General features: G+C 41.0%; 4 protein-coding genes across 14 annotated transcripts in view; 1 reads left to right on the top strand and 3 right to left on the bottom strand.

The window, feature by feature from the left end:
• The window catches only part of LOC115733080 (putative disease resistance RPP13-like protein 1), a 491,263-nt gene that overhangs the window by 286,191 nt on the left and 189,421 nt on the right, over positions 1–15,651 (bottom strand). The window lies entirely within an intron of this gene.
• Positions 6,257–7,575, bottom strand: LOC125315590. The gene is made up of 2 exons (XM_048280938.1): positions 7,144–7,575; positions 6,257–6,689 (listed from the first exon to the last, which is right to left on the bottom strand). The coding sequence occupies exons 1-2, from the start codon at positions 7,457–7,459 to the stop codon at positions 6,442–6,444; spliced, it is 564 nt and encodes a 187-aa protein (XP_048136895.1). The 5' UTR covers positions 7,460–7,575; the 3' UTR covers positions 6,257–6,441.
• LOC115744878 (non-specific lipid transfer protein GPI-anchored 20) lies at positions 8,088–9,672 on the bottom strand. 2 transcript variants are annotated; one of them, XM_030680273.2, is made up of 4 exons: positions 9,228–9,672; positions 9,082–9,108; positions 8,616–8,675; positions 8,088–8,525 (listed from the first exon to the last, which is right to left on the bottom strand). In XM_030680273.2, the coding sequence occupies exons 1-4, from the start codon at positions 9,571–9,573 to the stop codon at positions 8,308–8,310; spliced, it is 651 nt and encodes a 216-aa protein (XP_030536133.1). In that variant the 5' UTR covers positions 9,574–9,672; the 3' UTR covers positions 8,088–8,307. The 2 variants fall into 2 exon arrangements, with proteins under 2 accessions (XP_030536133.1, XP_030536134.1); XM_030680274.2 differs by having other exon boundaries at positions 8,088–8,531; positions 8,622–8,675.
• LOC115744879 (non-specific lipid transfer protein GPI-anchored 5-like) lies at positions 11,206–12,300 on the top strand. Of its 2 annotated transcripts, none has more exons than XM_030680275.2 (3): positions 11,206–11,622; positions 11,722–11,784; positions 12,005–12,300. In XM_030680275.2, the coding sequence occupies exons 1-3, from the start codon at positions 11,307–11,309 to the stop codon at positions 12,130–12,132; spliced, it is 507 nt and encodes a 168-aa protein (XP_030536135.1). In that variant the 5' UTR covers positions 11,206–11,306; the 3' UTR covers positions 12,133–12,300. The 2 variants fall into 2 exon arrangements, with proteins under 2 accessions (XP_030536135.1, XP_030536136.1); XM_030680276.2 differs by having other exon boundaries at positions 11,208–11,622; positions 11,725–11,784.

Raw genomic sequence — 15,651 nt, 5'->3', positions numbered from 1 at the left:
TGCATATGAACGGCGGAATAAAGAAAATTTGATCTTTAAATTGGAATTTGTAACAGATACAAAATCGAAAGGAATTAATAAAGGCTACTTAGACCTATGGAGTTTTGCATAAAATATATACATATTTATCGATGGTATTACAATCAGAAAAATAAATGGATTCGGGATTTAATCTATTCGATGATATAAAGACATTATAATCATAAAAAATATAGAGTTGATATTTTTTTAGTACTTAACTTTTTCATGGATTCTATTGTTCAACAAATGATTCGCATAAAAGAGAGATACTTTTATTTTACCTTTTCTTAGTGGAATACGATCGAAGGGCATAACATAATAATAAATTTTTTTATTTATTAATCACGTGTAGATAGCTATCTATGTTTCAAAGTTCTATTTGGACATCGCGTGCTATACTACATCATCCATTTTCTATACCATCTGTTGAATGAAAAATTGAAGCACTACAATTTACTGATAATTCTCAATAGACATCATATATAAATAAGATATTCAATTAGATATTTGGATAACAATTTATGTTCTTGGGTTTACATATACTTCTATTTGCTATTATAAGGAAATTAGGAAGGATTTTTTTATGGAAAAGAATCAATATTGATTAGTTATGTATCAATTTGGATTGTCTTATATCATTAGGATTAAGAAAAGACAATTTTTTTATTCAAATCCAAGAATCTTTTATGAATTTACAGTCACATTTAATAGTTAATGGTTCCAATTTGTCCAAAATTTTGGCTTTTGTGAAAGAGAGGGAATTTTTTTAGATATTTAGGTTTTGAGATACTATACATACAACATAAGGGATGGATCCAATCCAATCCTCTGTTCGGCAGGGTCACTGGCCCTTGTCACCGCCCCACTAGCATTGGGGAGATGGCCACCACGGGAGGGTAGCCCCCTCCCGCCCGTATCTCAGTCCTTTCTTGTTTTTTCTTCTTCTTTTTTATATAGCTTTAGTTTTTTTAAATTTTTGAAAAACAAAAAAAGTGAAAATAAACAAAAAAGAAAATTACCAAAATGCCCCCTATTTAGCCTGAATATTTGGTCAGCTTGTTAAGTGAGGCTCTTATATGAAATAGATATAGCAACTCTAGGCCTTTATTTGAGATAAAGAGGGCACTTCGAGCTTTTATTTGAGACAAAAAGACATTTTATGCCCTTATTTGAGAATATAAGGCCACTTGGGGCCTTTATTTGGAATTTTCCCTTTATATAATGTCCTTTTTAAACTCTTTATTGGTAAAATTCTAAATAATTGCCTAAAATGCTCTCATTTTCTCAAATAAAAGCTGAAATAGAACTTATTTCAAATAAAAACATAAGGTGCCCTCTTTATTTCAAAGAAAGGCCAGATCATGGAAATTTTTTTTTCTTTAGTTTGGCCATTGAGGGTCGTCGTTTTTGCCGGCCACTGGGCGAGGGCCAACAAGGGCTTGTCGGCCACCGGCAACCCTTGCCCCGATCTGCGAGCATCGGCCTCGCCGCATTTGGGTGAGGTCATGGCCGACGAGGGTCGCTAGCGGCCAACGAGGCCTCGTCATCCCTCGCCCAATGGCCGGCGAGTGTGGCAACCCTCGCTGGCCGAAAGAAAAGGAAAAGAAAAAAATAGAAATGAGAAAAAAGAAAAACATGAAAAAGAAATAAAAAAAGGAAATTACAAAAATACATTTGATCGTGTCGTTCTTTGAAACAAAGAGGGCATTTGAGACTTTTATTTGAAACAAAATCCACTTGAGACCCTTATTTAAGAAAATGAAAGCACTTCATGCCCTTATGAAATTTTTCATTTTTTTAAATGGTTGATAAAATAAATCTTCTTTTAATGCGGTAGTCTTTCATTACGTTTATTCATATTGGTCATACCATTCACCAATGTGAATATTAGACGACGTGGTTGTTAAATGGTTGTTAAATACCAAATTAGCACGTAAATGGTAGTCACGGAAAGCTCTTGTTCAAAGAAATCGAATTTTTCTTAAAAAAACAAGAACAAAGTTATTTTCTGCAAAGAAATTGGGAGAAAAATATTAAAATTTGTTGTCTCGGGCCTTTGGCGGAGCATAGGCCGAGCCACGAGAAGCCGAGGCGAGCGTTCGTTGACGAGCCACCGCAAGGGTCATTCTCAATGGAGAAGAGAGTACAACGTATTAGGACATGCATTACAACGATTCCTACTCTCTAATTCTGTTCTTCGAAACAAAAACTCATGAAAAACATGTTTGGTAACATAAATGATCCTGATTATGTTCCCTGGGAATATTTTTTGGAGTAAAAAAGAACAACAAAAAGTTAATTCTGAAAAAAAAAAAAAAGAATCTCTTTTCAAAAACACAAAACAATATGAAATCCCATATCACACTTTTTCCTTTTAGTTTTCTCATCACTTTCCCTCACCTAAAATATAAATTTTGTGCAGTTATCAAACATATTTTAATTCTCTAAACCTCATCCAAGAAATAGAATCGAAAAAAATTAATTCTAATCGTAGTCACTTTTTTGGATCAGAGTTGTTGCCATGCGAGCCTTTCATGCAATCGCAATGAACTTCAAAGCTTTCTTTGTTCCTCTGTCAACCATACTATTAAACCTAGATCTAGGTCGCCAGAGATGCCGCCATTAAAGTTTTGAACATATAAAAGAAAACTCATAATTGATGAAACTCATAATCCGACTAGACATCAACTTTCGAAATTGGAATAGCACGAACCCTACACAGAATATATTCTAAATAAATTTTACTTCTTCCCCTGCTCTCTCTATGACTAGTTTACAAGAAGTCCTTAAACCGCTTCATCCGAGGCTCGTTCGGGACCTCAAGAACTCTCAGATGTAAAATAAATAGAGAGCATTTTCCGCCATTAGGGAAGAAAGAGATAAATTTTACTTCTTCCCGTGCTCTCCTATGGCTGGTTCACACTAATTTTTTCTTGTCTAGTAAAAAAAGAAAAACCTATGATAGCTTGGGTCTCAATTTGGGACCCAAACCTTTTTTTTTTAAGCACAAAATTCATCTCAAGCCCAAATTGCGGCTCAAAATCTTCTTCTTTTTTGGCTCATAAGTTTAGGGTGCGGACCGAAAGTGGCGCTTTTTCACGAGACAAAATGAAGTTTTGGCTAGTTTGGGCACCCGAGTTGAAGTTGGTGTTTTCCCTAGACAAAAAGAAAATTAGGGCCAAAATCGCGAACCAAACTAGAACAGGTGCTTCTTAAGGAGACAAATAAAAAAGTTTGGATCAGAAATTGAGACCCGAACTAAAGTTGATGTTGTTTAAGGTAATCATGCCCATTTCTCTCTTACAAGGGGGCCGCGCTTCTTTTCCGGTGGCAGCGGCACCATCAAACAAGGAGACCTCATTTGATCGAACATGCATCATAATCCGGCGTAACCAAATTGTTTTGCTTCTGAATTTTCCTGATATGAAAGTATGATTATTAAATATCCGAGATGAGCAAATAAGAATACTCATAAAAAAGTTTTTAGGATTGATTCCTCTATGTATTCATCCCATTGTTGCTGCCATCCAATTTTAACCGTGTTGGTCCCTAGATCATATACATACAACCCTAGGGATGGATCCAATCAAATCCTTTGATCGGCAAGGTCGCTGGCCCTCGTCACCGCCCCACTAGCGTTGGGGCGATGGCCACCATGGGAGGGTAGCCCCTTCTTGCCTGTATCTCAATCCTTTCTTTTTTTATAGCTTTATTTTTTAAAAAATTTTGAAAAAGAAAAAAAGTAAAAAGAAACAAAAAAGAAAATTACCAAAATGCCCCTATTTGGCCGGAATATTTAGCCTGCGTATTAGGTCAAGCTCTTATATGAAATAGATACGGCAACTTGAGGCCTTTATTTGAGACAAAGAGGGAACTCCGGGCCTTTATTTGTGATAAAAAGGGTACTTTATACTCTTATTTGAGACAATAAGGCCACTTGGGGACTTTATTTGATATTTTCCCTTTATACAATGTCCTTCTTAAACTCTTTATTGGGAAAATTTCAAATAATTGCCTGAAATGCTCTCATTTTGCTCAAATAAAGGTTGAAATAAAGCTTATTTCAAATAAAAATCTGAGATGCCCTCTTTATTTCAAAGAAAGGCCGGACGATGGAAATTTTTATTTTATTTTTTTTCCTTTAGTTTGGCCGTTGAGGGTCGCTGTCTTCGCCGGCCACTAGGCGAGGGCCAACAAGGGCTTGCTGGCTGCCGGCGACCCTTGCCCAAATCTGCGAGCGCGGGCCTCGCTAGATTTGGGTGAGGTCGCGACCGATGAGGGTCGCTAGCGGCCGATGAGGCCTCGCCGTCCATCAACCAGTGGCCGGCGAGCGTGGCAACCCTCACCGGCCAAAAGAAAAGGAAAAAAAAAACAAAAATGAGAAAAAAGAAAAATATGAAAAACAAATAAAAAAAAGGAAATTACGAAAATGCCTTTAGTCAGGCCGTTCTTTGAAATAAAGAGGGCACTTTAGACTCTTATTTGAAACAAGATCCACTTCAAATCCTTATTTGAGAAAATGAAAACACTTCATGCCCTTATGGAATTTTTCATTTTTTTAAATGGTTGATAAAAGAAATCTTTTTTTAATGCAGTAGTCTTTCGTTACGTTTATTCATATTGGTCATACCGTTCACCAATGTGAATATTAGACGACGTGGTTGTTAAATACCAAATTAGCACGTAAATGGTAGTCACGGAAAGTTCCCGTTCAAAGAAATTGAATTTTTCTTAAAAAAACGAGAACGAAGTTATTTTCTGCAAAGAAATTGGGAGAAAAGTATTAAAATTTGTTGTTCCGGGCCTCTGGCGGAGCATAGGCCGAGCCATGAGAAGCCGAGGTAAGCGTTCGATGACGAGCCATCGCAAGGGTCGTTCTCAATGGAGAAGAGAATACAACGTATTAGGACATGCATTGCAACCATTCATATTCTTTGATTCCGTTCTCCAAAACAAAAATGCATGAAAAACATGTTTAGTACCATAAATGATTCTGATTCTATTCCTGGGAATATTTTTGGAGTAAAAAAAGAACAAAAAAAAGTTAATTCTGAAAAAAAAAAAAGAATCTCTTTTCAAAAGCACAAAACAGTATGAAATCCCACATCTCACTTTTTCCTTTTAGTTTTCTCATCACTTTCCCTTGCCTAAAATAGAAATTTTATGCAGTTATCAAACACATTCCGATTCTCTAAACTTCATCTAAGAAACAGAATTAGAAAAAATTAATTCTGATTGGAGTCACTTTTTCATATTAGAGTTGTTGCCACGCAGGCCTTTAGTGCAATCACAATGAACTTCAAAGCTCTTCTTTGTTACTCTGTCAACCATACTATTAAACCTAGACCTAGGTCGTTAGAGATGCCGCCATTAAAGCTTTGAACATATAAAAGAAAACTAAGAATTGATGAAACTCATAATCCGACCGGACATCAACTTTCGAAATTGGAATAGCACGAACCCTACACAGAATATATTCTAAATAAATTTTACTTCTTCCCTGCTCTCTCTATGACTAGTTTACAAGAAGTCCTTTAACTGCTTCATCTGAGGCTCGTTCGGGACCTCGAGAACTCTTAGATGTAAAATAAATAGAGAGCATTTTCCGCCGTCAAGGAAGAAAGAGATATAAATTTTACTTCTTCCCTTGCTCTCCCTATGGCTGGTTCACACTAAATTTTTTCTGTCCAATTAAAAAAAAAATCTGTGATAGCTTGGGTCTCAATTTGGGACCCAAACCTTTTTTTTAAGCACAAAATTCATCTCAAACCCAAATTGCGACTCAAAATCTTCTTCTTGTTTGGCTCATAAGTTTAGGGTGCGGACTGAAAGTGGCGCTTTTTCACGAGACAAAATAAAGTTTTGGCTAGTTTGGGCACCCAGTTGAAGTTGGTGTTTTCCCATGACAAAAAGAAAATTAGGGCCAAAATCGGGAACCAAACTAGAACCGGTGCTTCTTAAGGAGACAAATAAAGAAGTTTGGATCAGAAATTGAGACCCGAACTAAAGTTGATGTTGTTCATGGTAATCATGCCCATTTCTCTCTTACAAGGGGGTTGCGCTTCCTTCCCGGTGGCAGCGGCACCGTCAAACAAGGAGACCTCATTCGATCGAACATCAGAATCTGGCGTAACCAAATTGTTTTGCTTCTGAATTTTCCTGATATGAAAGTATGATTATTAACTATCCGAGATGAACAAATAAGAATACTCCTAAAATGGTTTTTAGGATTGATTCCTCTATGTATTCATCCCATTGTTGCTGCCATCCCATTTTAACCGTGTTCGTCCCTAGATCATACACATGTCCGGATAGGTCTAATAGTTTTGTCCATAACATAGGCCTTTCTTCAACGAGCATAGATGGATGGGCGTAGTTGATATTAGCACAGACAGAGCAGAAACATGTGCTAGGATGATGTCAATAGCATAACACCTTGAGTAGCAAGAACAGGAACACAACATTGTACAGCAGCTCTGTGGGCTTGTCTTCCCCATCTGATGTCTCGTCGCTTGGCTTCCCGAATGCATTCAATTTCTTGGCACTGTTTTGATCTGCCATCGAATTTTGGAGCACTCCGACGTTTGCAGAGTTGGCTCCTCCTAAAGCAGCAGACAGTTCGCTGTCGTCTGGTGTGATCGGTGGAAACACTACCGGCAGAGCGCGATCTGTGATTGCCAGGAAAAAGGAGATGAATTTCATAGCCTTAGTAAAAAGAAACAAAGAAATTAGACATACGAAACCCGGTAACGACCCCCGGAAAAAAAAAAAAAAAAGACCAAGAGAAATCAGCGCTTAAATTGAATAGACTAAACTGAATTTCGGTTCATCGGTCGACTCGGCGAATGACTTACGTTTAGCTCGTGATACATGCAAAATGACTAAGCTACAGAGACTATTCTTTTGTCCCTGTAAGTGTGTATTCTACCTATTAAGGATGTATAAAGATTTATGGAACGAGATAGATTTCAAAGCGGAACATTGTTTTTGCTTCAATAGCAGTTCTCTTTCTTGACTGATTTGATCAAATCCTTGCCGTCGCAAGTATCACATCATAAATAGAAGTTGCATCAGATGGGGAAGATAAGCCCACAGAGCTGAGCTTATCGTGCGAAGATTTACCTTGACAAAGGGCCAGAGGAGGTATCGACACATAGCAGTTCGACGATAGCAACGAGAATCCATTCCTGAGGAGCGGCTCGGAATACGTGAACAGTGAGCAGAAGCAGTCAAATCCTTCTCGAATCACCGCATTAAGGGCGATGCAGCAAGTTTCTATAGACCCCTCGTCTTGCTTTGAGCACTGCTTGAGGCCTATTTCCTCCACAAGACAGCCTTGATATGGGGCTCTCGCTATACATCGCGTCGAACACAACGTGAGAGCTAGACAAAGAGACAACTTGAAGAAACTTAGGCGGCTCGAGACCATGATGTTCATCTTTCCCTTCAATGCTAGTTGCTGTTAAAAATTCATTACCTTCACAAGTTTATGAACACATGCAGTGCAAGTTCTCTGATCAGGAGGGACGATTCGCATGCTCGGGCAGGCGTTATTCCCAGAATGCCCCAAGTCATAGTCACAATGACATGACCTAAATAGAACAATTAATCGTGACTTCTTAGGTTATAATCATCGAATACATCTTGAAGGGCGTGGCGGGAAAACTGGCATTTACCGCATTCTCACAGTAGTCAGAGCATGAAGTTGTGAAGGCATGATCAACTTTCTCCCTCAACTACTAGGGAGGTTGAGTTCTGTGATAGGTGCATGTTGCCTGTGTGAAAGCGTGAATCTCAAATGGCTGCAAAGCTCACAGCTGTTTTGCGCTTAGAGATCTCATCCTTCCTACTGAAGACAGGTCTAGACCGCATACAGGACACGTTTTTTCTGTGAATGATAACATGCATTCTCCAGACATCTTTGCAAGTTCGGATCGAATTCATGAATGTACTCTTCGTGCGAAACCATTTTTAACTTCTAGCAATCAGATTCAGGACATTGCTTTTTGATAAGGACCAGCATTGGCTTTGCTTCTATGATTAGTATCCTCTAGCTCAAGCCTGAGTTCTTCAAACAGTATAAAAGAAAGCATATTTTTACTCCCACTCTCATTACTGCAGTACAAAACAAATATAATCTCATTGTACAAACAAATAACCAAATGACTCTCTCTCCCGCTATCCTGAAAAGCCCTACTATAATAGTCACACACCCAAAGAATCACCACAGACAATATTGAAAGAAGAAAAATTAATACAAAATCAAGTAGACAATCCCATGGTAGATCAGTAGTACTTCAAGAAAGACGATGCCAATGCGACTAGCAGCAGCACTGGTGAGAAAACATTGGAGGGCCTGGCGGCTGACGGGTTTACATTAGAGCGGCTCCCGGTGGTTTGCGTCGGATTCTCTGAACTGACTGTCGAAGATGGCGGAGTTGAGAGCGAAGGCGTGTCGGATTCTGGGGACAGAGCTGGTGAGACGGGTTGAGAATCTGTGGACCCTGCCGCACAAAATCAAGAAAACTAAACACATGCACCTGATAAAGCTACAATATTTAGTAGCATTTGCTCGTTGATTTTCAGAAGGTTACCTGTAGGACTGCTCGCTGGAGAGGATGACGGAGAGAGAATCGGTCCGAGCGTGGCAGGACCTGAAAATCGATGAGAAGAGTTAATCAGTCAATGATGATTCAATTGATTGAGTTTGCAAATTCTCTTCTCTTGCGATGATTGAATTCAAATTCTTAAGAGGCTTTGATTTTGGCTTCCTTAAATTCGATCTAGTATCCCACATCGCTTGCACGGGATTTATATGCTCTTTATAAACATGTAGTCTCCTTCTCATAACGACTTAAAATTTCTGTCAGACATTCTAACATGTATCAGCAAACATCTCACGGTAACATCCTTGTGACATGGTTTCGTATGGCGGTTGTGATGGGGCAGCAATTCAATCTACTAACAACTATCACGTTCATGCTCCATGGTTAGCGATTCAATCTACTAACAACTATAATAACTGCAGAAGCACGACGATTAAAGGCGTAAGGGTGATACCTGGAGCAGGAAGAGGCGCACCGGTAGCTGCAAGTTACAATGAAATGGGGAACATTAGGTGGAGTCTAGGACAGCACTAAGGAAGATACGATCATATGAGTAGAGAATAAGTGTAAGTGACACCAAAATTAGCAGGATTAGCATACATTTGCACTGGAGGGGAACACGAGGCATGTTGCAGGCCCGGGGAAGCGAGATGGCAAGGGTCCGATTGATGGGTAACTGGAACGGAATGCCACCAGCCACAATGAGGCACAGGCAGCCCATCCCGCTGTTTGTGAGCGACTTGAGCGAGTCGCAACACTGCGAGGTCGGCGTTGTGCCGTTGAGGCTGCTGTTGGTGACAAAGTTCATGCACGGCGTGAAGGTCGACATCATGGAGGGAGTGCACGGCGTGGTGATCTGGCTGCGCACCGGGACGGTGGTGATCGAGAGCGTGATGGCCATGGCGAGGAGTGGAAGAGAGAGTGAGCTGGGCCTGAAATGCTTCATTTTGACCAGGATTGTAGGGAAAACTCTGCCTGTTTGGAGGAAGAAGACTGAGGAAGCTCTTTGGGATAGGAGAATGGAGCGGTCCTCGGTGATGAGGGAGGGGAAAGATGGTGATGGAATTTATAGGTATTGAGAAGTGGAGGGAAGTATGACATGAGTTCAAGATTTTTCATTTTACTTCTTTTTCTTCTTCTTTTTGGGTTGGGAAAATGAAGTTGGTGTTGGAGTTAAACTACCTTAACAAACTTCTGGCTTTCAAAGAACAGGTGGTCAGGACTTGTGACAAGATTGGTGGATTGGCATGTATGCCTGTGGACCCCATTTTGACCTATCTTTTCTTTTGGTGGTAAGAGGGGCTCTTGCTTGCGTGTCGCTTGCTAATTGGTCACCTTTCAAGGATTAGACGGTTGTAGTTGTCCTAACGAGGGACCATGGGAGGGTATTGACCTAGTGTTTCCGTCCTTTAACGAACTTGGTTTGTGAAAAAGAGAGAATTCCAGGAATTGAAGTTCTGAACGATCAAGAGCAAGTTGAGGATTTTGTGCATGATGCTCTTGAAGGTGGATGATCCTGAACTCAAACTCTGGCTAACCCTTCAGACCCATTTTTCTAATTCTGAGCAATTTCAGAGGAAATAAAGATAAAGAGATGTCCTTGGATTATAGAAAAAAAAAATCATTTGTATTGAAGATTATTGTATGAGAACTTCACGCATAAGGCACATCCGATCCGATAATTCGGAGGTCTAAACGCATGGCTCTAACAAGAAGCATTCGAAAAATATTGAATCGGGAATGAGCAAAAACTTTTGTTATCACCATAGAGCATGATGAACTAATTTTACGAGATAATTCACAAGGACGAATAGTTTTCCGAAAATTTTTCCCTAAGATCGTTCTCATCACTCCAAGCAGGATCCTTTTTAGTTCTAATATTTTTAGTAATGTATGCTCCTTTTTGGGCGAGGATTTTTAAGCCTCATACCTAATCAACTCGACCGGTCCAACGATCAAACCTAGCGAGTGACCGCCGATTTGCTTGGGACTTGTAATTTCTCTTGGGCAAAAAGACTACTTGAAATGTCAATCGAATTTGTTATGACAAATAAAATTGCCTCTTCTACCAGTTTTTAAGCAACAGCATGCGCATGGTGTTCTCTTGCCTCCAGTTATGTCACAGCTTACCAAACATGAGTTGCTAGTCATGTGGAGATCCAGATGAAAGCATGATAGCAATAGACAATTTCATCAAAGCATTCTGTTAAACAACCTCCATCAGCTGACCACACAAGTCCAGCTCGTCATGCTCATTACTTCTTGATGCAAGTTTCCACAGCTTTGAAGTAATCGGTTGTAACCAATAGTTAGTAGTTGGCCACCTGAAGAACCAAACAGATTTCATTCACAACAAGAACCAAAGACATGGACTTGTTCCTGGGTATTATGCCCAATCAACATGGTCCTGTCCCTAGCATCTATGTTTATATGACCAGAATCAGGACATCAAATGAATTTCTGATAACAAGAAAAGATCCTCTGAGGAAGTGGTAGGAGAAGTTGGTGACCCAAATCAACAATTCCTGAAACTCTTCCCTCTCTCTCAAACTTCCCCCTACATAAAGCCAAACCAGCTGCTCTCTTTCTCTTCACCCCACTGAACTGAACTCACAATCCAGGACTCGCAAGTTCATCCTTTGGCACCAGCACAAAATTGGAAACAGGAAAGATCATCCAATGGCACAGACTAGGATGAGAATTGTGGCCCTGGTCTTGGCCATGGTGGCGGCTGGAGCGGCGGCTCAGTCGTCGAGCTGCACGAACGCGCTGATCAGCATGTCCCCCTGCCTCAACTACATCACGGGCAACTCCTCGTCCCCGTCCTCGAGCTGCTGCTCGCAGCTCGCCAACGTGGTCCGCTCGGAGCCACAGTGCCTGTGCCAGGCCCTCAACGTGGGCGGCTCTTCCCTCGGTATCAGCATCAACCAGACCCGGGCCCTCGCCGTGCCCAGCGCTTGCAACATTCAGACTCAACCGATCAGCCGTTGCAACGGTGAGTGTGTCTGCACACGAAAAACATTGAAACTGACATCTTTCGTTTTCCGGTTCAAAATCATTTTATCTTACTTTTTGTGCTGATGGAATATATCTGCAGCTGCTTCGCCCTCCGCATCGCCTACCGGAGCTCCTGATACCCCCAATGCAGTTCCTTCAGGTACACTCTCCATACGGTATCATCAGAGAAAAGTCAATCGATTCGAGCATTTTGGTCAATTAGGCGCGACTTTAGTAGTACCCAAACAATAACGAAATGCTGTCTCAATTGCTAATCACCCTGGCCCCCATGATTTTCCTCTCTTTTTTTCCATTACGGTTACAATTTGGCTGTGAATATTCATCTCGTTGATTAGAGACATCCCCATGCATTGTCGCAGATTCCGGAACGAAAGAGGTACCAACGACCGAACAAGACGGCTCATCAGCAGGAAGCATCGCCGAGCTGTCGATTCCGCTTCTGTTTGCCCTGCTCTTCGCAGCATCATATGCCTCAGCTAATACCTAATATCTACTGTCTAGTTTCAGACCCCTTTCGTTGACCCCCACCACCACCGTTTCCACATTTCTTTTGTCATCAGAATGTATTCGTTCATCTTCGTTCTTCTCCTTTAGCTCGAGTGGCACATGTATTACATAATTCTTTATGATCTTAGACGTATAGAATACGTATCTATGGGGCAAATTTTTCATTTAATAACAGGAGTCCCTTAGATTACAAATTGGCCTGTTGGCATGATTTTCGGTTTCAGAGGACGACTTAATCGATTTGAATGAGAAATCTACTTTTAAACAGATCGATCAGAAGAACATTCAATAGCCGGTGGAGAAGGAAATTCAGATTAATTGCCAAGTTCATAATTGCAACCGAAGAATTTCGCCGGTTTTGGGCAATTTAGTAACACCTAACTCCGGCGAAAAAGCACGGAACATCTGTCCCTGTGGATAGAGATACATTCACCCCAGGCCAAGTCCATGCGAATTGAATCGAGCTGAGATTTTGCCCCAACGATGGTGATACTTGACTACTACTCCTAGCACACGGCTACTTTCGCCAAATGAGATCACAAAAAAAATGGCGATTCTCCTATCATAATTGTAATTACATGCTCCCTACTGTGAGCTACTTCTGATAAATTAATCGACAGAGTGGTTTATTCAAGGCTTTATGCAATTGCGGATTACCTAATCAGCATCTGCTGCTAAGCTCGTGCCGTCGGAGTAATTGGTAAATTAAATCTCTCAAAGACAACTAAAATCAATCTATGCAGATTAGGCGAAACTTAAAATATTCCAACAGCAGAGTGAATACGATGAAATTACTCTAAGCAAGATGATCACCTTTAGTTTGATCCGAGAGACACACTTTGGAGATCATCACTAGAGTTATCTAGCTCTTCCCTTCAGGACTAAATTACTTCCTCAGAACGCCCTACCTCCTGAGCCCAGCCTTCTCCAACACCCTAATTGATCCTACATTCTCAACATCAACAAGAGCCTGAAGCCTCAACAGCCCCGGCCACTCTAGGAAAATCGCCACCGCCGCCATCTTCACCCCCCGCGTCATGATTCCCCATCCCTAGCATGCCGAGCCTAGGCCATAGCCGATCTGAGCTGTCGACTGGTGGTCCCCACCCGATGCCACCGGCCCCATGGAAATGGCGCCAACCGGAAGCACTTTCTTTCTTTTTGAAAGGATTTAAATGCTTATGGTCAACGTCTCGTCGCTAGGAAATTTGCGTATTTGCATTGAAGTCATATGTGACGATGCTGATTGTCGTCGCCATGGTTGAATCCTCTCTTAAAGAATCCAGATTCAAGGTACATTGCTATAGATTTTTTAGAAGAGCTACAACTTTGGTCCTAATTGACCTTTTTGTGTTCTGTTTTCGTACCCCTAGCATTGTTCTTTTTCCGGCCATAAAGTGACTTGACCGATACCGTTTCATAGAAGCCTAGCACCTGACCTTGGAAGATAAGTGTTGTCGAATGATAAAACTTGCCGAATAATCTCTCCGTTAACTCCATCCAATTTAGATTACAAAAGGTATCCACTAATTTTTATTTATGAGATTCTTAGTATACGTGGCGAAGATGTGGCACATAAAAAAAATAAGAATTATAGAATAATCTCTCCCAAATCACAGTGATTGCTGCACATAAAGACTAGGGAGGATAAGGAACATGAGATTGCAAAGTTCCATCTTTCCCTTCTGATGCGTGCCTCTGCTTTTGTCCTTGCAGGGTACTTGGTCAGGCATGATCAAAGGCATTTGTTACCAAACGATAATCCTCATCGTTTACCAAATGGAACAGAGAGGCTGGTGATCCTTGCTCTTGCCCCCATTTTCTTTTTCAAGTCAGTCCCATGATAATCTTGACTCCATACTTTTCTATGCATCCCATTCTTCGGCAGGCTGATGATGCGGAAACTCGCGTGGAAAGAAGGGAGGGTCTGCCGGGGAGCACAATCAATGAGAACGCTGCAAATCATAGTCGAGACAATGGGTGGTAGCGATGCAAATAACAGCGTAGCAACATGTTTTTGGTCAAGTTCAAGTTGCCTTGGTGCCCGAAAAGCCGGCGAAAGAGATGTAACGGTCACGGTTTTCTGTGACTCGACTTTCACCAGCTCAAAGCTGTGATTCAGCCTACAGTCGTCTGACTTTAGAATCCACTAGACTCTGCTTTCTCAATTGGGCTGCAAGTTCAATATGGTATCTGGTTTAGAAACGCTCGGTTTCCGGTTAAAGAGTTGATGTTGTAATGTTTGGAAGATTTAATGTCGTGACCAGTTCTTTACTTCTGTGTGCAATTTCTAGCATATTGCAGCGCAGAACATTCTCTTCCTTAGCTGTGTATACAGCCAACTTTGTAAGGAGGGAAAATGTTTTCTAGGAAAATGGTTTGTGTTTAGAAGAAAAGTGGAGCTGTTTTCCTCTGCTTTCCTTTTCCATGGGCCAAAACAAGATGGCACGAAGCGACGTTACGGATCTTTCTCCCGTCGACAAGGGCTGCTTGGTGCACCTAACCGGAGGCCCGTGCCGGAAAACTGCCTCGCCTTTCTGCCCCGGCCGATTGTCTTACTGTCGGAGGCGACGCTGCCTGGGATGGGCTTAAGTCGCTTCTTCAGCTCTTTGATCTGATCTTGGATGTAGACAGCCGTCACCATTGCTGCCTTAATTAGTCGGCCTTCGCCAGCCGCCGAGCGAGGATCGCTGGCCCTCAGAGTCACTGGTGAAGCCACCAGTTATGTCTTCTTTTCATTTTTTTGTTTACGAAGGATGTCTTTTTGGACATTGCTTCCTGCTCGAGTTAACGCTAACAACCACCAAAGAGATATAATTATAAAAAAAAAAAAAATCACGTGAGTCTTTCATTGATCAAATCGAACGGAGTTAACAAAAGTTCTTCATCGCATAAATTTGATAAGTTAGAGGATTTGATTGCACTATCTAAAAGTTTTAATACTCAATTGGACTTTTACAACGAGTTTTAGAATTCATAGCTCGTTTTTCTTATAAGTTTACGACATGCTTTTGACATGAAAGCAAGTCATTACAGACGATTTTGCGATGAATTGTGGCCCTTCATGTAAGCGTTTTTTTTTTTTTTTGGTCAAACAATTCGACTCATATCTGATCATGTATTCTGGTGATTTTCTCTGGATTAGGGATAATTACATCACGCCCCCCTAGATTTTGGTGTTGTGGCACTTTGCACCCGAGATCTCAATTTTCTTAATATCAACTCCTGCATTTTCTTCCACAAATTTTCCCTTTTTTCGTAAACTAGTCCTGGGATTTACTTTAGAATGTGGCCTCGAGGGCCATACAAGGCCGAACACAGATGTTTTTTGGGCCTAAGAAACAGTTAGTTTGATTTTTGTTTGGCCCCATTGAATTTAAAGACAAATAGCTAGACCAACTCATAGGTACTCTTTTGTTCATAATCTATGAAAATTGCAATGCCACATCCGAAAGGTTCTTCAGTGATTGGATGGCCATGAATGACGTCCAATCTCTTG

Source organism: Rhodamnia argentea, chromosome 6 (genome assembly GCF_020921035.1).
Source record: "Rhodamnia argentea isolate NSW1041297 chromosome 6, ASM2092103v1, whole genome shotgun sequence".
NCBI lineage: Eukaryota > Viridiplantae > Streptophyta > Magnoliopsida > Myrtales > Myrtaceae > Rhodamnia > Rhodamnia argentea.
Note: the sequence above shows the minus strand (reverse complement) of the source record. Positions and strands in the feature narration are given on the sequence as shown.